Source organism: Acomys minous (assembly GCF_964271855.1).
Source record: "Acomys minous genome assembly, chromosome: 15".
NCBI lineage: Eukaryota > Metazoa > Chordata > Mammalia > Rodentia > Muridae > Acomys > Acomys minous.
In genome coordinates, this window is record NC_140497.1 from 30,451,791 (window position 1) to 30,477,500 (window position 25,710).

The 25,710-nt window shown below is 43.2% G+C and overlaps 1 protein-coding gene across 1 annotated transcript in view; it reads right to left on the reverse strand.

The window, feature by feature from the left end:
- The window catches only part of MTUS1 (microtubule associated scaffold protein 1), a 149,696-nt gene that overhangs the window by 60,845 nt on the left and 63,141 nt on the right, over positions 1-25,710 (reverse strand). Inside the window, 1 exon segment of the mRNA XM_084759662.1 lies at positions 24,438-24,633. Coding sequence (XP_084615788.1) covers positions 24,438-24,633 — 196 coding nt within the window.

The window sequence follows — 25,710 nt, forward strand, 5'->3', positions numbered from 1 at the left end:
GTCTGTACACTGAGCCATCTGGTAACCCTGCTTATGCTTAAAGAACACTCCTAATATTAGGTCAACACAGTCCCTCCCTCCCGCTGGCAAGCTTCTGCGTAGTTTCTGTCCTGATTTCCATTTCTCACCTTGTCCAGAACCTAGGGAGTGGTGCTTTCCAAACTTGGCAGGACATTAGTGGACATGGTGGTATAACATTCGACATAACATTCTAAAGTACACATGGGGGGCAACAGCACCCACAGTGGGCACCCAATTTCAGCAGGTGCTTAACTGACTGGAGTCTAACTAAAGAAGTTCTTTTTGTTATGAACGGTTGGATTTCAGACTTGCTTTTCTTCGGGCAACTTTTCATTCACTCAGCAGCAAGTTAGGTCACTTGTCCTAATTTTGAACGATGAAATTCAGTTCAATCTATGAACAGGATATAAAGATTGTACACGACTCTGCATGTGCACTTTGCTTTTCTGGGCTTTAGTCACAAAGGACTCTCGCTTACAAAGAACTTAGTTTTTAAAAAAAATGTCTTGCTGAAGCAAAGGACACATTTCTCTTGAGGTCCGAAACCCCTGGATACTGACCTTACAAAACAGTAGACACTGTCCTAGATGAAAATATCTTGGTGCTACTCTTGAAGGTTCATTATGACAAGAGTTCTAGCACCAGATTCAGCCAGCTTTGGAACACATCAGAGTCAAAATCCTTATCTCAAGGATAAAATACACTGGTCTCAGATACAAATATACATATTTTGAAGGGACCAGCCCCATTAAGTATCCCCATTAAGGCCAAAGTCTGGGAAAATGTAAAAGTCGGCCTTCCCAGTCCTCCCTTAAGGACCCCCATTAAGGCCAAAGTATGTAAATTTCTAGAGGGTCCAGCTTGAACCAAGGACAGACAGATATCAGATCACTGTGTGTATGTGTGGCAGGGACAGAAAAAAACCTTGAAGAGTCCAACTTGACTCAAGGCCTCAGTCCGTTCTCAGGGTCCAGCTTAACTCAAAGACAACCAGCTGTGTTTAAAATTTCCACTACCCCTTCCCAACTAAAAAAGTTCCTAAACGCCCCCTGTGACTGCTTCAACCAATCTTTTCCATAGGTTAACTTGCCCCTCCACCCATTATCCAGCCATGAAACACCAAGACTTACAACTCCCTGCTTGCAGCTTTTCTGCCCAAATGCCAACCAATCACATACTGTAAAACTCATTTCTTTGTCTAAAACCTATAAAAAAGCCTCCTCTGTTTCTCGGGGTCTGCAGCTTGAAAGAGCTGGACAGACCCCATCGCGATGGCTCAATAAATTCCTATTCCTATGCATTTGCATCGACAACAGACTCCGTCTCTTAGTGGGGACTCCGGGAATAGACGAGAGATCTCGCTAGAGGTCTCAGTCTTACAATTTACATTCCTATACATTCTTACATATTTATATGAAATATGTATCAAATATTCATCCTCTGTGATTATCCACTGTGTGAGCAGCCAACTTTCCAGATGTGATCAGCTGAATATACTTTTATGGCCTAACACTTAAGTGCCCTCTCAATTTTCTAGCCACTTTACTCCTGGCTGGCACATTGCTCTCCAATAGACTCCAACTTGAAGGTTGAATACTACTGTGAGGCAGGAAGCCCTTGAAGTGTTTTTCTCCTTCCTTCTCCTTGGTTCCTAGCATGGTGGCTGGCCCAGCATCCTGTCATCGCTCACTGTTTTCTTCTCTAGAGCTGTTCAATTATAGTGTCCTCTTCTGTTGTAACTGTCTGACTATGCCAGAATAACATATTTTTCTATGATCTTTATTTTCATATCCTCAGCCCAGGGTGTGTTCAAAGTTGAATAAGAAGCAGAGACAACAAAACCTAAGGAGGAAAAAATTACAGTTGGTTGATTCAGAAAAGCTAAACAGAGGAAGCAATCTCTCTGCTCGCCAAGAGCTCCTCATTGGTCCCAACACTGACTTCCAAACAAGCATCTCTTATTACATTCTGGCATCTAGTTGAAATGTGTTTTTGTTTTTATTAAACTTCATGTATCTGCAGAGAGAACACTGCTCATTTCTGGAATTCTTTGTGAATCAGCTTTACACTCACCACTGTGCCAGATCATCTGCCTACCTGGCTTAAAACCAAATCCTCACTGAGGTCTAAACTAAAGTTCAAAAGCAAAGATCACTCAACTTTGTAATTATAAGAATGTCTCATACACACTGTAGACAGATACTAGAAAGGGAGAAAGCAAGATTAATAGTTGTCTGCATATTTCCTCATGTTAGTCCATTCAGAAGGGTGTGCAGACAGGCATGTCTTGTAACATCGAATCAGCGCCATTCACTGCCCACCTCTCTCTATCCCGTGCCTGTGTCAGACATCACTAGTCAAACACAAACCTTTTCCTCTGCACCTGGAGGCAGCCTGAGAAAGGATCAACACTATTGGTTCTTATCAACCACCTAGCGTTGACAACTATGACCATACTCACTAGCCATTCTTGCCACAAGAAAAACAAAACTGGGGGTCAGGAAGACTCATCCTTCTGCCCGCTTAGTCAGATGGGCAAGTCAAAGTGCCTTCCTTCCAAACAGTGAGGCCTTGTAGTACTGCACTGAAGAAAAGGACTCAGAGGCATGCAGCCGGGAGGATGGTCCAGGTCTCCTTCCAGTTCAGCAGATTCAAAGCCTGGTGCTAAGAGGATGGCTGTCCAACTTGTAGTGAGGTGACAAACTACATCGAGCCCCAGGTGAGTAGTGCCCTTCCACACAGATCACTTCCTGTCAGCCAGGCTGCCACCAAAGTGAGAGAGCGGATGGCCCTTCTGACCTCCTATTGCTGATAGAGTGCAAATAGCTTTAGTTTGCATCTCTGCCACTGCCCCACACCATCTGTCTCCCAAAAATAAAAATGCTTTTGGGGCCAAAGGGAAAGAGGAAGGAAATCTCTAGTCCTCAGAGTCCTGCAACATGGCAAAACTACTTTCTCAAGACCTACTTCCAAATTGCACAACGATCTGTCTCATTTGGTATAGAAAACTACTGTGCAATGTTTACACTAATACCAAAGGAAGTTATCTTAACTTTAATTTTTTTCTATGCACTCTTTAAAAAACCTGCTAAACCCTCAGATATAAAAACTTGTCTTGTACATCTTCGTTCAACCAGCGTATAACTCAGCGTTCCTAAGGATCACCACATACCAAGGACCAAATGCCAATTTCCCAGCAGCACTATGCTATCTGTAAAGTTCTTAACTGATGCCACCAACAATACAACATCACAAAGAAGAAAACAGGCAAAGGAAGCCAGCATCAGTCACCCTTCTGAGAGGCTGAAGCTGTCTGGAGTAATAATATACAGCTAAAAATTATTTCCTAGCATGGCCCTTCTATAACACCAGCAAGGTGATTTTGCTCAAAATGCTTTTTTTCCCCCATATTTTAAGGTAGTTTTAAAAATACACATTTAATACTTTTATATGAGTCATACATTAATTATATTTGAAGGCAACCAAAAATCTAGAAATATGTTTCTACATTTGCACAACTGCCAGTCACATAGACAAAACTTACTATTTAATCAGAAATTAAATCAAATAGTCTTTGGTAATAGGACAACACCATACCAAGAACATATATACAAGCTGAACTATAATATGTTTAAGCCCCCAAACACAGAAAACATACAACAAAATTGGTTCCCCCACGGATCCATTCACATCTTAAACATACATACATAAATACAACCAACAAACGCTACGGTCAACATAAATTACAAACAACAAGGCTAATAACCAAGGGGTCCTAGGAAAGATTTAAGCATGCTTACAAAGCAAAGAATCAAATGAGAAACCGTCGACCTACTTCTTTTCCTAGTGAGCGTGGCTAACAAAGGAATTATACAAAGACTGTAGGATCCCACGACCAGCAGTGCCAATAAGGTAGCATCATACTGCCTTTCTGAGCCAGCCGGGGGTGTGAGTGTAGAATTGATAAAGACCTTTGAAGAAATATCAGTTTCTGTACAACTGCGAAATCCTCCGGGTATAGTCATTTAAAAAGGATCAGAGCAAGCTCAGGCAGGAAAAACTGCAGCCATGTTCACACGCTCGCATCCCGCATGCTAGCTCTCAGTCAATTAGAGTGGGGAGGGGGAGAGCCTTAAGCCGCAAGGCGCGCTACACCGAACAGATTAAACCAGCTAGCAAATCAGACCAAGAAAGAGACTCACTGGTTGAATGCTTAATCTGTAAGGGGGACACGCGGCCACTAGACAGGCTCTGTGGGCGCAGGGTGAACTCTTTTGTTAACAGACAAAAAGGAAGGACAAAAGCGTTTCGCAACCTCCTTGGGAGGGTCAGGCACGCTCCTCAGTCAGTGGCCAAATCAATATGGCTGTCCGATTTAAAAAAAAAAAAACCCACTGGGCATGATATTATGGAATGAGTCTGCTCCAAGTGTCACAAATCCCATCATGATGGCTTTCGGGTATTTGTTAGTGATTTCTGTCTGGGTAGTTCGTTTTTAACATTTACACAATAGGACAAAGAAGTCTACATGGGAGTCTACTTGAGGATAATACCGACGACGTGAGTCACCTTTTCAGACTCACAGAGAATTATCTGTTCTGTGCAAAGCCTCAGTGGGAGGTTTCCCCCCATCACTTTAAATTTCAAACAATAGGCAGATAATAACCCTGTTTAATTTTAAGTGTATTATAGTACTTGTGAAGTGCCCCTGTGCAGCTTATGTGTGTGCCTATATGAGACCAGCTGCTGCATTAAGCAACCTGGTTGAAATGTGTCCTTTGTCATTTTATGCCTCTTGCCCATAACTCATTCTGTCACATACTTGCTGTGTAACTTAGAACCTGTAATGACGTCTCTGAGCCTCAGTTATATCACCTAAAGGACCAAGGGAGAAGGTATTGGGGTGAAGGAAGTGAAATAGTGAGTAGTCTACGGGAGCCCCGTGCTGTTCAACACCAAAGAGTTCAAGGACTTTGGCTCCATTTCCCACACCAATCAATCAATCAATCAATAAATAAATAAATAAATAAGACATGGAACTGTCATTAAAGCAAAAAGCTCACAGCTCCAACTCTGTGTCATCTGCTCCTTATTAACAAGGACATTTCTCTGTCTCCTGCATTCCTCACTGTACCTAGTATGATCCTGGGCACAGCAGGCCCTCCAAAATTGTTTGCCTTAACTAACTCATGGATTTTGTGAGGAAATTTAAGGGGAAAAGAAAACACAGAAAAAGCATGTTTCTGGATACATCTTTTAAATAAAAGGGAGAAATCTTTTTTTAAATTTTTACATATATATTTATATTGTTACACCTATATACAATAAACTATATACAGCAAGAAGAACCACAAAAGAATCAGGAATTATATAAATGTTATATTCATAGTATTTTGTCTTTGTCTTTGTATTTGGCAACCTTGAAGAAAACATTTGAGGAAAAAAAGTGTCTTTGTTTTTGTTTTTTTGCCCACGTGACATGAAGAAAATGAAATGTACAAAAACTTTCAGAGTATTCTGAGTTTAAATTACTTACAATTAAGCCTCAAGCTGTATAAACTGTACCACACAGCATATTATATCTAAAAAGATGACAATACAGTTCTATAAGACACTCCTTCACAAACCAAACCAAACAACAATGGTGATTTTCTGATCTCCAGCTGGAGCCCCAGCTACTATCCTTTTGCAAACAGCCCCACAAATGTGCTGTCAACACATAACCATCCCAGTGTCCCCTGGACTTTCATCCAAAGAAGTCTATTCCCAAGAACTTGTTTCCCTGTCAGACTTTCTGACCAACAACAAAGAAACAATGTGCAAAAATCCCACTAAAATATAGGAACACGATGAATTACTTGCAGACCATTGGCTTTGTCTGTGACTACTGTCTCAGCATCCCACAAAGTATGACATCAGTCTGACTTACAGTTACTGCTGTAGGCACCCCGATCGCTGTAGGGGCTGGCCACTAACTGGGCACTTCCTGCCTTGCACATCAAAGATGCTTTAGTCATAGGAAGTGATCTAGGATTCACCCAAGAAGGTTGTGCAGCGTTCAAGCACAGAGGCTTTCCTTGGGGTTTAAAAAAAACAAAACGAGTTTCTGGGGCTAGCCATTGTGAAGAGTGGTACTTTAAGCTCGTACACTCAAACTTCTATGCTGACTAGAATCAGAATGCAAAATTAATGCTCCACACTGCGATGCTTAGAGGAAAGATGAAAGTGCGCTTCATACACACTTACTTGTTTTTAATAATTCAGAAGCAGAAGAGCAGAGAACACGAAGCAACTAGGCTACGAGAAGTGTAGCTGTAAACTCTTGAACCTGAAATAATTAAATCACACATCTTCTCTGAAGTGAAGGACTGATCAGGAGACTCATTTGAGAAGGGAGCTTTTAGTAAAACCATGATCAAAGCAGAAACAAACTGATGATATCTCTCCCTTTAATATTAAAATAACCAAACTGTTCCATGCAAAGGAGGTAGCCATATTTTAAAAGGAAATAAATGAAAATCTAAAAGCAATCAAAAACAAACAAATGCAGTTGGAGACTTTTTTCGTTAAATAAAAGTGTTTAAAACTGAACAGCAGGTGGCGCTGTGCTTGCCTCTTTTTTTTTTTTTTTCCCCCAAATTAATGTGAGGAATGCTTCACTCAGGTTTCTAACAGTGGGTTGCTGGAAACGGCTTCCTATGCCTCTGATGTCTTAGGAAAACTGAGATACTCACATCGCCTAAAGGTGTGCTTCCCAAACCCAATTATTATTATTATTATTATTATTATTATTATTATTATTATTATTATTATTATTTATTAATTAATTTATTTATTTATTTTTTCTAGACAGGGTTTCTCTGTGTACCCCTGGCTGTCCTGGACTCACTTTGTAGACTAGGCTGGCCTCGAACTCATAGAGATGCCCCTGCCTCAGCCTCCTAGAGTTCTGGGATTGCAGGCGTGGGCCACCAGACCCAGCTCCAAACTTAATTATTTGGTCAGAACTCTTCAAACACGCTCATTCTCTTGAGGAGTCTGTCTGGTGCACTTTTTTCTCTACCCAAGGACAGATAGGAGAATGAACCTCAAATTCCCAAGCTCACCCCCTCCTTCTGAAACCCAGCTCCTTACTGTGTTTCAACCTGGATACTCTCTAGCTTATTCATATCTGCATTTTCCTTTTGTTATACCATCTTCAAAACCCTGGAATCGTGTTCTCTCCACATAGCCTGGCACTAAGACTCTCCGTGCTGTCCATGACGGTAGTTGCAAAGACCACTGATGAAGATGATGACATCATATTTTACCAATGGCATATGAGGTGATGATGCCAGAATGCTATGTTCGCTGGCTTGTCCCAGTGACAGAACACTTGCCTAGCGTGTGTGAGGCCCCGCGTTCAATGCCCAGTACCTTCCCCCCCCCCCATTAAATCTGAGCTGCACTGTTGAGACACAAGTCACTCCTGCCAGGTCAGCCCCCGCTGTTACGGCTAACGCTTGTGCCTCATACTTGCTTCGTGGGTATATTCTGAACGACTCTCTATGGTCCCTGAGGGCAGAAGCATTCCTAAGTCAACTCTGTCCCTTGGACTTTACAAAGCAAGGGAGCTGCAATGGGTATTTGCTGAAATCAATTTTCTTTACGGGCCAGAAGTAAATGACGGATTTTTTGTTAATACATTCTTTCACCATCTATACTGAGACATTCAATTGACCATTCTACAAGGCAATTTGACTCTTAAGCCTATTAATTAAATAAAATTCCTAACAGATCCAGCATGTTACACATCCTAATACCCATCTATCTTTTTTTCTATTTTTATGCCAACAGTGTTTACTGGTTTTCAGAGGAATGGAAAAGCATGCCTTTAGAATACAAAGTTACCTAATTGCTGCCCTGTCACCAAAAACATCCTGACAAGAGTCACCTCCAGAAAACAACACCCTGGGTTGTGGGCCCCAGCTACGATGGAGCCAAGGCACAAGGATTCCTCAGAAAGGTGTTTCCCAGAGTGCTTCCGAAGACCTACACCGTGTATGCCAAACCCACGGCCCGCCCAGTAGCACGCTTGCCCGTGTTCAGGCACCATCGCCTGACCCTCCCTGGCCCATGTTCCTCAGGAAGGGTCCAAAGGAGCTCTTGCGACCGCCATGCGGCCCGCCCATTCCATCTAGTTCAGCAAAGTTTAACTTTGGATTCGCCCAGCTTTCTGGGCTCAAGCATTCCTGCTTCAGCCTCCAGAGCATTTGGACAGCAGACATGTGACTCTACACCTGGTTTCCAGATACATGTGTGTTCATGTGGAAACGTGTGAGCAGGAATACATGTCTGTACACACAGGGATGCACACACATGGAGACTAGAGGTCAAATGTGGATGTCATTCCTCAGGGCCTTGATTTTTTGAGACAGGGTCTTGGAGTTTTGTCCATTAGGCTAGTCTGGCTGGTCAGGGAGTCCCACGGGTATTACCCGTCTCTGCTTCCCCGGCCTGTCTTTTTTACGAGAATGCTAGGTATTGAACCCGGGTCCTCAGGCTTGCCTGGCAAATCCTTTACCAACTGAGCTATCTCGCCAGCCCCCTCCCCACCCACCCCATGTTGCTCTTTTAATGCTAAGACCAATCCTAGTAACGTACTATTTGATGCTGAGTATTGTGAAACCTCAAACGCCTTGTTCTTTACTCCCTTAGATTGTTTGGCCTATTCATGGTCTTTTTTCGTTCCCTGTGAAGTAGGACTGTTTAACTCCTGTCAAGCATGACAGTGGAATTTTGATTGCTATTGTAGTAAACATGTAGATCATTTTTATAATAAACATTTCCCCAGTATTAATTCTTCCAGTTCAAGAGCATGAAAGAAGAAAAAAATCACATAAAGTTTAAATTACGTAATGAAACTATTGTAGAAAAGCATATTGCAGTAATTTGAGACCACCGTGGGGTATATATATATATATATATATATATATATATATATATATATATATATATATATATATATATATATCAATCAAGATGAAGTGTATTAGAAAAGAAAAGGGAAAGGGTGAGAAAAATCTCCCTTCACTCATCATTAGCGTTTTAGACATTTCCTGGTATGGATGGTGAGCACCGTTAGAATAAAACGTAATAAACACTGTAGTCAGTGGGGCCTCGCTCAAACATATGACACCCAAAGTGGATCCAGAAACCAAGAAAGGATAAGCTGGCTGGACAAGGTAGATTCCAGCAGCTGTTTTACTCCATCCCATCTGCAAGCAGTAGCTGGTTCTCCACCCTTCTTATTCCACAAAAGAAAGAAACTAAGTCAATGCCTTCATTCATAACTTTTATATGGTGATTATGAAGACAGCTACTTTACTACTAGGGCTGGAAATGAAAGCCAAACAATGAGCTCCTGAATGGTCCTCCTTTGTCCTGCCACCGAGAGAAAGCCCTAGGGCCTTCGCAGGTGCCCTGCCAGTCTCCCTGGCTGCTCCAGCCGACTCTAAGGAAAGGTCTGGGAAAGGTGGGTGAGTCCACACTGCAAGGGAAACACCTTCAAAGCAAATGACAGCTATCCCCAGAGTCACAAAACTTCTACCAGCCAAAGTAACTTCCCATCTCTGACCTAGCAACCAGACAAACATAGAGACTTAGCACAGGTTTGAGAGACTATTCAGCACTGAAATGCATGAGCTGCAGTTCACATTTGATAAAATGTATGGATTTTTTTTAGAGAGAGACAGAGAGAGAGAGAGAGAGGGAGGGAGGGAGGGAGGGAGGGAGGGAGGGAGAGAGAGAGAGAGAGAGAGAGAGAGAGAGAGAAGGAGGAGGAGGAAGAGAAGAGAAAAGAGAGAAGAGAAGACAAGAGAGGAGAAGACAAGAGAGAATCACTTACAATGCTAACCATAGCAAGCAACATAGAGCATCTTTTAAAATATCTGGGCCATGGAATCACATGGGAGTGTATATTACGCTGAGTATTTACTTCCTTAGGCAGGAAGGTAACTGCATGTAATCCCAAAGCAGGGGTGTGTGTACCAGAAACACCTGACACCTTACTACGGCAACCAAAAGTTTGCAAAGACACCCAGTGCTCTGTAGTGTCCATTCCGAGAGGGCACACAGATGGCCTAGGTAAACAAAAAGACAGGGAGGGTGTCAAAGACACTAAATGCCTGATGAGAACTTTAAACCTGAACTTTGGAGGTGGATATGGTGGAAAGACGGGGAGGGGAACATGGCAGGCTCTCAGTATTTGAATCGGCATTTGATGATGTGGCGGAGGGCAGACCTGTCCAAAGTGAAGAGCGGGAATACAGAGCACAGTGAGGAGGTGGCATACCTGCCGGAGCGGAAGGAGTGGGGACTGTCACTAGACCAAGAGATGACTGAGCTCACTTGGTAACACATAAACATAATAATAAGCCATGCAATGAGCAGGGACACTCACTCCTGGAGTCAGGAGGATAAAGACCTAAATTAATGCAAGGTTAAAATATAAAAGCTAACTTCCTCATAACTAATAGATTAGCTTCACTGGAGAGTACTGTAATATTAAATATTCTTCAAATAAAACCAACAGGCTGCTTATGAAGATACACTAAACAACTTCTTTTGTGTATGTTGGTAATTTTTTTTAATGGTCATTTAGCAGCAAAAGTTATACATATGGACACATATACTCACCTTGTCCCTCCTGGAAAATTTACCAAAAAATATATCTGAATGTGAATACATGCTAACTTGCTCCTGAATTAATACTATAGTCTATTACTATTTATTTTAAACTTAACCCATGTGATCTATTTTAAAGGTGGCATTGAGAAAATTATTTTAATTTTTTTATAATTCAAATAGCTTTAAAATTCTGGAAGAAAAAAAATAATGAGAAGACCACAGCTCAACGACAAAAAGGATAAAGAAGGACTTTAACAGAGATGTCTCCAAAGAAGACACACAACTGGCCAACAAGCATGCGCCAAGATGAAGAGAGCTCCCTTGCCACTGGGGAAATGCCAATCCAAACAATGAGAAAGCCCCCTCACAGCCACGAAGATCTTAGACCAGAATAAAATAAATACTGGTGAGAAAGTGGAGCTATTAACCTTTGTGAATGCCAACTAGTGTGGGCCCACTGTGCAAAACGGCATGAGAGTTCCTCAAAAACCAAAATATATTTACCATGTATCATCCAGCAATAGGAAAGCAAGGAGTTCAACAGATGTAAACACCCACGTTAACAGCGGCCGATAGTCATCGGAACCCAAATGTGGAAACCACCAGTGTTCATAGGCAGATAAATAAAGCAAAGCGTAGTGTAGACAGATTTGTGAGGGATTGTTATTCAGCCTCAGAAAGGAAGGAAATGTTGACACGGCCACAACATGAGTTAAGTTGAAGACATGATGCTAAGTCACATTAAGTCAGTCAAAAAGGAAAGTTATTGCATGACTTGCCTTCTGCGAGCTCCACAGAGCACATAAATTCACAGAGACAGCAAGAACTGGGACGACTGCCAAAGGCTGGGAGAAAGGGAGACTTAGGAATTAAGGTTTAAATCTTTAATGGATTAATTAGGGCAGATAAGTGTTTGGGAAATGGGAATGATGGCTCCACAACAATGCTAATGCCCTTACTGCTGCAAAAATCTGTGCAGGCAACAATGGTGAAGATGGCAAATTCTAGGTAAAGCGATTTTATCATGATTCTCGAAGGACGCACAGATGGACAGGTTAACAACATGTATAAAAATCTCAGAAAGAAAACTCAGGATAGAATAAGGGAGGGAATTTCAATCCAAAAGTACCCATTTATATTGAGATGTTTATACAAATTAAAAATCAAGCAGTACTATGGTGCATGGTTAAAAGACACAATCTAGAGGCTGACAGCTTAGCTTGAGTCCATCTCTGTCATACAGCGGCTAGGGCCAGGTCAAGGCCTCTCTGGGCTTCCCCTTCCTCTGTGTATTGAGGGTGATTATATTCGCATCATCTCACGGTCCTCATGAAAAACAAATGTCTTAGAACTGTAGCTGGTAAAGAACGCTATACAAATACTAGCTCCTTGCTCTGACAGGTCACCAACATACATTTTAAAGGAAACTATAAAAATGATAACTGAATATATGTCACTTTCCTGTGTAAGGTGGTCTCACAATATATAGAGAAATAGGAAAAGTAAAAGGAAACTTTTGACAATGTTAAAAAAAAAAACATTTAATCACTATGTATAAGATTAACAGTCCTATAATAGAAATGGAACGAATGGCAGCACCAATTCAATCATTTGCCCCCAAAACACAAAATAAGCAAAGGCTCTAATGGTTAAGTCAAGTAAGTACAACATTTTAATGTTGTAGTCCTATCTCTCACACCCTTCCTGGCCACATACTGCCATTTTTACTCTATCCCAGTGCTGTCAGAGAAAAAGTCAAAGTTGAATATTTGCTTCCTAACCTCTTGTGATATAAGGAGTGACCATCATCTCCGGTTGGGGCCAAGGAGACCTGAAAAGATGACCGCTGTGGAGAAACAGGCTTCTTCCCTGATAAACACAGACAGGCATGTGACTATCCTGGGACACTGCCTCTTGGCTTCCGGCCTTTGGGACCAGTAGCAAGAGTTTGTGGTGTGTGGAACTTTTGGCGACCATGTTTTAACTGATTTTTGTCATTAAGGCAGTTTGCTGGGCAGGATGGGTGGAAGGACAGTAAACAGGAAGCAATATTCATTACCAAAACCTGGAATGGCCTTCCTCCATGTGGGCTGCCTTTAAAACAGATGCACAATCTTGTGCTTTAAGCTGTCACCTGCTCCCAACTGCTGCTCTTACCTGCCCTGTTACCTTGACAGCAGTGTTTGATGTGGGTAACCAACCGGTCCTTCTGCTGCCTCTCTAGACTGCCTTCCCTCCTCCATCCCGAGCTGTCCCTTCTTGACCCTCTTCATGATCTCTGCCCCTCCCTCTAACTCCTTCCCACGTGGAGGTACCAGGCAGGTGCCCTTCATCTAATGACTTTCCACGGTTTATGTCCTAGTGTTCTCAGTTATGTACAGGTTGCTGGGCCTCAAATTTGTAACCCTAGACCAAACTCTTTTAGACTTACACATCGAGAGTTACTACCCCACATACCTGTTTCATATCTACCATTCGCCTCATCTTAGTGTCTCTCTGACTGAGTTTCTGATCTCCATCCCATCAGCTCCGACTCCATCTTGTTGTCTACGTCAGGTAAAAGGCACCAGCTGTCCGCTCCCCACTCAGCTCATTCAACCGCATCAACTTTTTCTCATATCCAAGCATCAGCACCTAACCAGAACCTGCCACCCTCCTGGTCCTAATCCCTTTTGCTGCAGTAACAGCAATACCACCCCCTCCCCAGTTCCCAAGCTCATTTGTATCCAGTCTCTTCTCAGCGTAACGATCCTGGAAAAGCTAAGTCATTCAAGGCTCAAAGTCCTTACGGTTTTTAAGGCTACGCATAACCTGGCTCTGCGTTCCTTCGATTCCTAGAAATGGTTCTCAAGTGCCATCTGCTATCCACTTGGTTTCCGTGTGCTATGCAGAGGGCTGGGTCTTTCAGGTCTTAACTAATGGCCTTTTCCTACTACACTAAAATTTTATACACTCTTTCTCCTTCTCCCTCTCTGTCTCTCACACCACACACACTCACACCACACACACTTCATATCTCCCCTTCTCTCTTTTAGCAGTTTTTCTATCTTCTTGGATTATCAAAAAGCCCTGTCTTTTAAAAAAGCAAACAGGAAAAAAAAAAAAGAAATATACTTTATTCATATACCTTCCTCATTTTATACCATACGACAGAACTTCCAGGGCCTGTTCTGATCTAGCACATAAGTAAATCTACGTGTATTCAAGAAATATTTAAGCACCAACTTGTAGGCCAACTAAAATACCACTTTACACCTTCCAAAACATGAATCTCTGGAAAGAGCTTCAGAAACAACCAAATATGGGCAAGAGCTTTGGAAACCGTTCTTCTGTCAGGGGTTGTGCGTGGACCTACACAGTGAGTCCGAATGGCAACTCAATAAAGTGTAGGTTTAAAAATGTCCACATCCTGTATCTAGAAATGTCTGGCCAGCGTTGTGCATGACTATTCCAAGTTCCTCTGTTAGGGCTGTTTAATACACTGGGGTGGGGGAGATCTGGAAACCTCCCTAAGTGGTCAAACCCCCAAAGAAGTGAAGTACACCCATCATGGCTTGGACAAGGTCCCCACAACATATGTTGAAAACTTAGTGCAGCAGTGTTGGGAGGCCTCATAAGGAGATAAGGCTGTGAGAATTCTGGACTCAATAATAAGGCAGTTTTCAGCCATCCTAATGCTATGAATACAGTTCATGTTGTGGTGACCCCAACTGTAAAATTACTTCATTGCTGCTTCATAACTGTAATATTACTGCTGTTATGCATCATAATGTAAATATCTGATATGAGTCTAATGCAGGAAATCGGATATGCGACCCCTGATAGGGGCCATGACCCATGGGTTGAGAGCCACTTCAATAACAGAATGGTTCTATTCTGCTAGTGTTTGGTTACTGGGACAGCAAGTGTGTTATGCAGTTTGCCCCCCACTTGCACATTTATTTGATCAGACTCCCTTGCCCTCTGTCTTTGCACAGGATAATACCAGCACCATATTCTTGGACCCCCCATCCTTCAGACTGTATTCCAAATTAACTTCTTTTGTTTGCAAATCACACATCCCATGGTATCCTCTTATAGTATCATACTACAAATAGACAAACAGCACCTGCAGAAAATGTTGTCATTAAAAACCATGTTACTAACCAAATTTAAAAATCTTAAACATGGGAGAAGCATAGAGAGACGGCTCAGTGGTTTGGGGCACTGACTGCTCGAACCCAAGTTCGAGTCCCAGTGTCCACATGGCAGGTCACAACTGTCTCTGAGATCTCACACTCTTGGGACTAGAGAGATGGCTCAGTGGTTAAGAGCCCTGACTGTTCTTCCAAAGAGTTCAATTCCCAGCAACCACATGGTGGCTCACAACCACCTATACTGAGATTCGGTGCCTTCTTCTGGTGTGCAAGTGTACATGCAGGCAGAAGACTATAAATAATAAATAAATCTTTAAAATATATCACACACTCACATAGGCATATATGCAGGCAAAAAAAATACCAATGCACATGAAATAAATGTAAATAATTTTTAAAAATCTTAAACAGGGGGCTGGAGAGATGGCTCCACAGTTAAGTGTAGGCTTAAGGTTATTGTGTAGTTTAAATTCTAATTTCCTGTCTAAATGTTGTGTAAACTCTGCTCCCCAATTGTCCCGCTGTTATGTCAATAAAGCAGCTTACAGCCAATCAATGAGCAGGGAAGAGAATAGGGGTGGACTTCCTTCCAGCCAGGAGAGGAGGAGTTAGGATTAAGCTAGGGCATTCAGCCAAGGGTAGAGGTCCAAGAAGATCAGGAGGAAGGAGCTGGAGCTGAGGAAAGCTACCAAGTGCAAGTATCACTGGGATATTTGCTGGGAGTAAACCATAGAGGGTTAAGAACAGACTTAAACTGCTCAGATTGTATTGTGAAACCTTGTATTATAAGAGTCTCAATTATTTCTATGATAGCCAGGTTAAGAAATAAGCTAAGAGAAACAAACATAGTTGTATAAAAATAACCTCAACAGTTAAGAGCACTGGCTCTATTCCAAAGGTCCTGAGTTCAATTCCCAGCAACCACATGGTAGCTCATAACCATCTATATTGGGATCCAATGCCCTCTTCTGGCATGCAGATATACATGCAGATAGAGTACTCAAATTATATAAATAAATCTTTAAAAAAGAAACAAACATATCATGTGCCATGTAAACCATTAACTAATTGGGTGACTGTTGATCACACAGAATGGGATTTCTATGAGTAAATATCTCTATAGAGTGCATAGGAATATTAGCCATATATTCTGACACTAGAGGTCATAAGTGGGAGTAAGCTTACAGGAGGATTTGTTTTTCCCCTCCTGACTTTTCACTTAAAATACCACCCACCTTTACAATAACCTGCTAAAATGGGAAGAGTAGAAAACTGAAAAAACACCTAAATCAACCAGTTAAAATTCAAAGCATTAAGGAAGTCAAATCATACCAGCTAGCATTGCTTGGAAGCTGCCCTTATGTTCTTTATCACAGATCTGGCCTCCGTGTGCCATGACTTCTCCGGTTGGCTGCTGGAACCAGTCCACACGGCACTGGAACATTCAATGACCTTCCTCTGTCTTTCTAGCCCCTCTGTCCTAATCTTGCCCTCAACCTTTAAATTCTCCTCTGTCCAGTCTTCAAGTCCATATGTAGCCTTATTTTTATCTCTGGGTTTTGTCTGTTTGCTGGGTTTGTTTGTTTGTTTGTTTGTTTGTTTGTTTTTTGAGACGGGGTCTCTGTAGCTCACATTTAGTGCAATCTTCTGCCTCTACCTACCAAGGGTAGAAGTTAAAGGTATAAATCACACCTACCTTACAGGGGGAGGGGGTGGGGTGGGGTCTTAAACATCAGAATGCATCAACATCAATGAAGACTGGCTTTAACCCAAGCAATGGTGCAAGCTGATGTCTCTACTCCCACAGCTGTCCTTTGTACGAGTGCTGCTAGCATTTTATTTTTCTGTTAGAAGAGCAAATGAAATGAGAAACCGCATCACCTCCCCTATTCCACTATTAAGAATCATGATCAGTTCACCCCACCGTTCTCTAGGTTTGGATCGCGACATATTACCTGTCACTCTCTGACTAGATGTTAACTCAACTACCCTCCAGGATACAGGGTTTCAGCTACACTCTGCATAATATATACTGTGAAACATGTCTTCAGGTTTTAGCCACAATAATGTTCTCCTAGTAGGGCGTAAGAACCTATCCTTGGTGTTGCCATCACAGCTTGCTCAGATTCGATGGGATGCCGACATTACGGAAGCCACAGCAGCACAGGTGAGTCACAACACAAACACTCCCAGTCCCAAGAGGGGTAATTTGACAGAGAAACAAGAACATCCACAAAGCAAGGTTCTCACGATGACTTGCGTCTCACAGAAGCAGAGTGTTGACGGTAGTGCGCTGTCAGTACCTGTCTCTGTGAGTGCTTTCACAAAGTATCAGCTGTTTCAGAGTTGGGGATTAAGCAAAGATAACTTCCTTAGTCACAGGCCTGGGGAACCTAAGAGAGTGTTTACAATTCAGAGTACAATAAACTGAGATGTGGAGGAGAGTAAGTGCATCCCTCCCAAGTTTTACAGGAAAAAAAGATGAATATGGGGCTTCCTATGTTCATCAGGGAATTTGTTCAGCATCTGGCACTTACACTGAAGGATGTGTGGCAGAAGTGCCTGGGGTGTAGCTCAGTAAGAGTCATTTGATGAGCACACACAAGAGGTCCCGGTGACAACCCCAGCACCAAAACCACAACCTCCAAAGACAGCTTCCAGGCTCATTAGAAGCCAAGTTCACAGCAGAACACCTTTGATCAGGGACCTTATTGAGAATTCAGCGTTGATCACTGTCTTAAGTGACTTCCCTACCTGGGTCACAAAAACAAATGAGTCAATTAAAGTCTCTGGAAACTCTTGGGGCGAATGTCTCTGCCCATAAAAGTGAGCTGGAAAACACACTGATGCTATGCCTCACTTTCAATCTTTTAGCCTCTATTTATTCTCGCTAATCTAACATCTACACGCTTCTCCGCTGATTTTACTTCAAAGATCAGTTCTTCTGCAGGCTGCTGCACTGTGCTTCTTTCATCGCCAGGCTGCTGTGACTATCTCGTTGCTCTTATCCCCACTGGCTCTTTTCCCACATGCTTGCTTAACCTCTGTACATTTGTATCACCTTAAGTCATAAACATTCATCTTCCCTTGGGAGGACTTGGTCAGCATTTACCCACTGAAAATCTTTTCTTGCTTCTTTTCCCAATTTTGACTTATGACCTCTCCCCGATGTTTTAACCATGCAGGACCCTCAGGATACGATCAAGACGGCCAGAACTCACATGACTCTAGCTCCCTTGAAACAGAGGCTCGAACTCTCACTGATCTCAACACATGCTCTGGTCCAGAACCTGGCCACACCTTTTGCCAGATTTCGCACAGCCCTGCGGAAGCCTTGGTGATGCCAGCCACCTCGTCCGTCTACTGACTCACTCCCATGGACATGCACAAAGATTAGCTCAGATGCCCCAGTGCTCCTCCAGTCTTCCCATAGGCTGAGCTGGCTTCCTCCCTGTAGATGCTCAGAGCTTTGTCTAAGTCCCCGATCAAGTGCAGCTAAAGGGTGCTTTAAATGCCTGTTATATAACAGGTACACAGTGCTGAGCACTGGGAAATATAAAAATAACTCATCCCTAGACTCTGTCCTATGGATGTCTGTTTGGCAGGAGACAGGCATGTAAGAAAATCACCCACACAGCATAGTACAGTCTAGGTGGCTGGACATTCAGCTGAGAATGCTCTGCTTGGATACCCCTCTCCACTCCCCACCCCCAGTTCTTAAAGGATACTGGCCTAATGACATTTATAGTTTCAGAACCCAGTGGATGGCCCAATGCACAGAACGTGCTCTCCGTGGCTAGAAAACTGCACGGATGACATTTCATGAGTCCCCCACTAAGCAATCTTCTCTAGAATTACTATTGAGAATTGAAGAAAATGTGTCACAATGACACAGTGACAGTGTTGGGGTGGAAGAAAGATGCATGCTTTCCATGTGCCTGCAAGCTCTACTTGCTCCAGTGTCAGCTTCTCCATCCTTTCTCCAGCCCTCTATACAAATGGTGGTCAATGTACCTAGGACCCCCACACAAGCATCTCGGGTTCTCGGCACTGCAGTCCACTCTGCCTACAAAGTCCATTTTCCAGACACCGGCATGACTTCCTCCTCAGTCTCCAACTGTTCAGTTGGCCCAGTGAGGTCATTTTTGACCATCCAATTTACAACCTAGCTCTGCTCTGCTTTTTCTCCTAGGCACTTATCACTCACTCTGTGATGTATGAAACACTTCGCTCACTTAGTCAAGCTTAAGTACCACCAGGGCAGGAGTTGCCTGTCTCTTTTGTGCGTTTGTGTGCGTGTAGAGGGGGTGGGACTTGGGACTGGGCCTCACAGGATAGCCCAAGCGGGCATAGAACTAGTAATTCTCCAACCAGTTGCCCCTGAGCATTAGAGTTATAGGGCTCTTCCACTCCACCTGGGTTTGGGAATTTGTTTTCTTTTGTGCCTCTTTATCCCTAACACTAAGCACAGGTGCCAGCACAAATAAGCACTCACTGGGTCACTGTCAGATTATAAGCCCTTTAGCACACTCACGCCTGCTAATGAGCACGTGTAAGGACAAGGCCTAACAACAAACTTTGTAGGCAGAGGGACATTCTCACTCTCCATTCATTATCAGCTGGGTAACTTTAGTAGTTACTTGAGCTTGCAAACTCTCAGATGCCTCACGTGGAGCCCGGGACAATCATTGGTTGTCCCCTCACCGGTTGTGAGATTATACACACAAGAAAACTGAGGGTAGTCCCTGCCACACTGTAACACTCCCAAGTCTGTCACCACCACCACCACTACTACTACTGCAGTCAATGTACAAGACACTCTGATGTGACGTGTGCTGTCGTTAGGAATGTCTTGGTGACTCCTGAAAGACTTTACAGTAACAGAGAGATAATTTCTAGTTTTTAATAACTGACATAAATAAGAATATTTCTACTTTTACTACCTCCCTCAAACTTAGAAAACACTACACAATTTTAAAGATTTTTGAAGTTTGTACAAACCAAGAAGCCATATAACTGAATGAGAAGATAAAGGCATAACAACAGACAAGTCCTTACAAGCTCTGGATGTACTACTGTTTCAAAAGGGAATTGTTAACCTACAATAAGCCGAATAAAGTGACGGTTTACTCTCTCCAAATGTCCTTTTCTCTAGAATAAAATTAAAGGCCACCCTGCTTCACTTCAAGGACTTGCTCACCCCTTCACAGCACTCTGGGTGGCTCTTGGGTTAGGGCAAGAGGGTAGATCAGGCTTCCCAGCTCAGATAAAGGTGCCAGGGCAGAGAGGGTGCCCTGCCTTGCTTCTGTCACCCTGCCCACTTCGTCTCTGAGGGGACAGTTTCCACTACCTAGAGAAACACACTCTTAGCAGTCCAAATCAGTCCAAGCTGAAATGGAGTGGTAAGTCAGTCTCCGTAAATGTCAGAACTGAGCAAGCACCAAGGGCTTCCTCTTCCTGGCTGAGCACTCACTCCGTGGCATCAGTTTTCAATATTCTTGCTTTGTAGAGAACTGAGAAGACCACCTTAAGTCCAGGGCCTAAAGATCCCACAGTCTCTCAAACATTTAGTTGGGAACAAAACAGTTTTGTTGTTGTTCAAAACTGATGGTCCAGTGGTGCTTTAGGGGGATAAAATCTGGCAAAGAGCTTGGACTCACTGCCTGCTTTGAGTCCCAAGTGCAAAACCTCCGTAGGTCATTTACCTCCCCATGTCAGTTTCCTAGTTGGAAATAAGTCTCAGAAAAAAAATCATCGCAAGGGTTAAGTAAACGCAGAGGTGAAATGAGTGACTTAGAGCCTAGAAATTGGCATGCATTTAATTGAGCTGATATCATCAGCGTTATAAAAATAGTTAGGAAAATTTCCATCATTATCTAATCATATTTAATTGAGTTCATTAGCAAAACAAAACCAAGCTGGGGATCTGGTCCAGTGGTGGAGCACTTGCCTAGCTTGCTCAAGGCCCGGTTGGCGCTCCTGGTTCAATCTGTATCACCACCATCAACAATAAAACCTCCAAAGAAGCAAAAGCACTCAGGTTTGGCTTTGTATTTGTATTCATTCTTGCATCACATATAAATGTCCATGTTTGACGAGTGAAATGGAGGCACCCCAACAGCTTGACTGCATTCTGTCACATACTCAGTCTAAAGGGTTTTTTTCCCCCCTTAATGCTATTTTGACTCTGGTCTGACTTTCTGCTTGGTTTTCTGAAAGGATTTATTGAAAACTCCACAGCAGTTGGAAGGCTGCTGACACTTACCTTTCCAACAGTTAAGTGTGGGAGGCGACAGAGGCATCCATCTGGTTTCAGTTTGCTAACACACAAACACTGCATTGTGCAGCAAAGGGCAGAGGCTCTCAGTGATCCAAAGGCACACTGTTCTTGCTCCTGGGGTGCCTGTTCCTACCTTCGACTCAGCAGTATTACATTTCCTGTCCCCCACAACAAGCACCTCCCAATTTATGGAGACTTTCCAAACAAGTCCCAGTTGCTAATTTTTAAACGTTAACACCATACAACTAGGTTTGTTTTCTGTTTTACCTCAGCTAGCTAGAACAAAGCCCACAGACTGGATGGTCTAAGCAACAGGAATTGATTTTTCTCTTATTTTGAGAGGCTGGGGTGTCCAAAACCAAGATCTCAATTCAATTGCAAGAGGCTCTTCCTAGTGTCAAGATGGCCCCTTTCTCCCACATCTCACGAGGCTGCCTAAGACGCAGCTCTGGTCTTCCTCCTCTTTCTGTGAGTCGGTTTGGATTAGGGTCTCATCTTTATGACTTCACTTAACTGTGTGACTTCCTCATGGGCCCTAGCTCCAAGGTTAAGTAAGGCCTCCTCGTTTAAATGGAAACATTCAGTCCACAGAAGTCTACTAACCATACAAAAATGAAACCTAAATTCAACCCATAGTAGATGTAGTTACATTCTATTTTCTTTTATTCATATGTAGAAAACTGCCCAGTAAATGGGCAAGGTGGCACTTGCCTGTACCCCAAACACTCAGAAGGCAGAGGCAGGAGGACTGCGGAAGGTTCAGGGACAGCCTGAGATATACAGCAAATTCCAGATTAACCAGAGAAACAGTGAAACCTTGTCTCAAACACATACATACACACACACATAGTAAGTTACCAAGCTCACCTGGGTTCTACTCCCAGCACCCACATAAAATAAAAATAAATAAATCTTCAGACTAACAGATCCACATTTCTCTTAAGATACAAGGACTGATCAGCTCCATAAAAAAATTCCATCTGGCCTGGCTCAGAGGCACACACCTGTCATCCTAGCACTCAGGGAGGCAAGGCTACACATAGAAACCCTATCTAGAAAAAGAAAAATCCTGGGGCAGGGACCTAACTTCTAAAAACCATGTGTGCTTAAGTATGCAAACATCATGTTGCTCAGTGGCCCCTATTCCTCATGTTTCTCCCTGGAAAAACAAGACTGCAAAAGCCGTGGCTGTCTAGGATTCTGAAACCGTTACCCTTGACAAGTGTCCATGCCAATGGAGGGGAGATGCTTGCCAGGCCTGGCAACTCAGTGGTGGTAGACTGAAACCAGAACACAGGGCCCCCTAAGTACAGGCCAAGGTGTCACAGCACCACGTGGCACCAAGTTCCAGATGCTCCAAACGTCAAAGCAGGAAGGGAGTTCTCCAGCCCAGGCTACAGCCAAGAGCCCCACCAAACAGCAGCAACAAGAGCCAGAACTTGGATCTACTTCCTGGTTGACTTCCTAAGGACCACTGCTACTCCACACATTTTAGAGTCTCTTCTATTTCCCTCCCAAAAGAGGAACACTTGATGGGGACACACTTCTCTGTCCATTCAGCTCCCCTAGGGATAGAAACGGGTACAAATCTCTCTTCTTCCACATCGTCTGGGATCTGTACCTCCACCCTCATGACTTTGGCAATAACACTGAAGCTAAATAGCACATGTTCAGACATGGCAGCAGGTTTCTCATACCAGAAGCTGTGAGATAGATGGAACTCTACAAAACAAACCTAGAAATATTAAGTTGTAGTGCAGCCAAGAGGTCCTTCAGGATCCATCTGGTTTTGTAGGCTCTCTAAAACATTCTCACATGTGGGGACACATCATTTTTAGTTAATGTTTTTTTTTAAACGTTTAATAGTAGTCACTATTTTTATTAGGGACCTATCTGACGTGCAGGGTGTACCTGCAGAAATAAGGGGTGTTTCCTATGGCTTGCTCTCAGTCCACTGTGGTGACTAAGCAGGCTTTCATCCTAGTCTATGAAAACACAGATGAATTTCGCACTTGCTGTTCCGGCTCATAACACAGAGCAATGTGCACATCTGCCAGACTGAGTGAGGCCCTTAACAGCCATTCTTGGGGCTATCAAATTTCAGCCTGATTCGACTTTAAAACTAAAATTTCTAAAATCCAAGCCAAGGTAATTGAAAGTTCACATTAGAAAAGTTTTAACTTTTTAGTTGCTGTCCTATCCCTAAATTGTCTTTCAGTAAAATTCAAAGAAAAAAAAATCTCTTCTCATGTAATGGGGGCGTGTAATGTATATTAAGAATGCAGCCATTTGTTAAAGTTTTGTTATATGTACTTACTCATGTGTGTATGTGAAAGAGAGAACACTCATGCCAGTGTGTGTGTAGGTCAGAAGACAAGTCGTGGGAGATAGTTTCTCTCTCTCTGCTCTGTGGGACCCTCAGATCAAATTCGGGTCATTAGGCTTGGCAGTCAGCACCCTGAGTCATCTTAAACGCCCCCAAATACTTTTTGAGACACAGTCTTGAGATACGTATCTCCATATCCCAGGCAGGGCTTGACCTTACAATCCTCTTGCCTCAGCCTTCCAAGTACTAGGATTATTCGGCTGTACCACCACATTCAGTTTGTTAAAAAGAAACAATAAAATAACTCACATGTTCCTGTTTGCTTCCTGTAGCTATGATAAAACAACAACAACAACAACTAAAAACAACTTGAGGATGAAGGATGTTATTTCCTCTTAAACTTCCAGGTCACAGTCCATAACTGAGGGAATTCAAGACAGGAACCCGGAGGCAGGAACTGAAGCAGCGACCAGAGAGGAATGCTGCTTACAGGTTGGCTCCCAGGTTCCTGGTCACCTACCTCTCTTCTCCAGACCAGGGCCACCTGCCTTAGTACGGTACTGCCCACAGTGGACTGGTCCCCTCCTCCATCACTTAGCAACCAAGAAAAGGCTCCACAGACATGCATGCCCTCAAGCCAATCCGGTGAAAGTGATTCTTTAATTGAGGTTCCTTCTTCCCAAGTGTGTCCACCAAGCAATATTGCTGTGGTGTTTGCAACAGCTAGCCAATTGCACAGCGACATACACATGCTTTGGAACAGCCCGAAAGTTTATGCACATCAGCCACTCCCCGCAAAGAAGCTTTGCACGGCTCAAAGGTAAGGGTGTGTTCTCTCTCCTCTGATCTCCCCCACCCCAGCAGGCTGTGGGACCACAAAGAGCTCGCTGCCTTAGTGACATAACGCATTAGCTCTAAAACCAGATGGGCTTTCTGCTTTCTGCCAAGCCTAATTTAACATGCAAATAATTCATAAGGAGTACGATAGCAGTTACTTTGTTCTTACCAGAGCTGGACACACGCCTGATCCTCTGAGGCGACAGGGCCCTGTCGGAGCCTAGGGCTCTGCTGTCATTCTTCCTCCTCAGGCAGGAAACAGCAGGGCCCACTTTGGCTTTCAGACCTGGTGTTTTCCTCAGGCTGCAGGAGTCTAGCTTGGAACTGCTCCTTCCGGGGGCCGTGGATGTTTTGGGTGCAGAACCCTGTGAAGAAACCAGTTAAGACTTTTAGCTTCATCACATTTTCCTCCAACACCATCCCTGTGGTGCTCGCTCTGTGCGAGAGAAGCCCCCCTCTGTCTCGGGGGGGGGGGGGGCTGTGCCAGAGTATTTAATTACAGTTTTTACTGCGAACAATTAAGACTCCTCGCAGCTGACTTCAATTTGTCCTGATCTATCTGCAGGCACATTAGTAGAACTAATCTCCAGTTCCGGAGTTGACTTCCGCAAAGCTGGTCAGTCAGTCCTCTGGGGGAGCAGGCGATCAGCTAGTGCTGCCTCTAGCTGTGTGGTTATTCCTTCTCTGGGTCCTGTTTTTTTTTTATGCATTTCGAGGCTGGTCTTAACCAGGGCTTCAACCTGGTCTTGTTTTCTTCCCTTACCATCACTTGTTTGCTGTTTCAACTACAACTGATGCACTTAACATCCACACTTCCGAGCCAACACTCGCCCCTTCAGCTGTCCCTGTATTTAATTTGTCTGCAGCTCCCCACTGAGAACTTTCTACTCAGTAAAAAACAGTGATCCTATTGTTGTTGGCATTCACTAACACAGAGCCCTTATACTATATAAAACATCATTCTAAACTGTTGATTTTTAGCTAGCTTACAGAATGATGACAGTTGTGTGTCGTATAAAATATGGCAGTTTCACACATATATAGCTATATTTATATTTATCTCCTCACTACCCCTTATCCATCTTTCCCCAGCCCTTTTTCCTTCTACCCTAAAATTCACCTTGTACATTCATGTCACATGTGTGCATGTGTGTATTCTTACACACAAACACACACACACACATATATATACACGCACATGTGTATATATGTGTGTATATATGTATATGTATATATATACATATATATATATATACACTAAATAGCACATGAGACAAAACATGTGATTTTTTGATTTTTTTGTCTTCTCTATTACTCCCCTTTGTTTTCTGATTTCTGCCCCCCCCCCTTTTTTTTGAGACATGGTTTCTCTCTGTAGCCTTGCTTGCCTTGAACTTGCTTTGTAGACCAGGCTGGTCTCCAACTCAGTGATCTACCTGCCT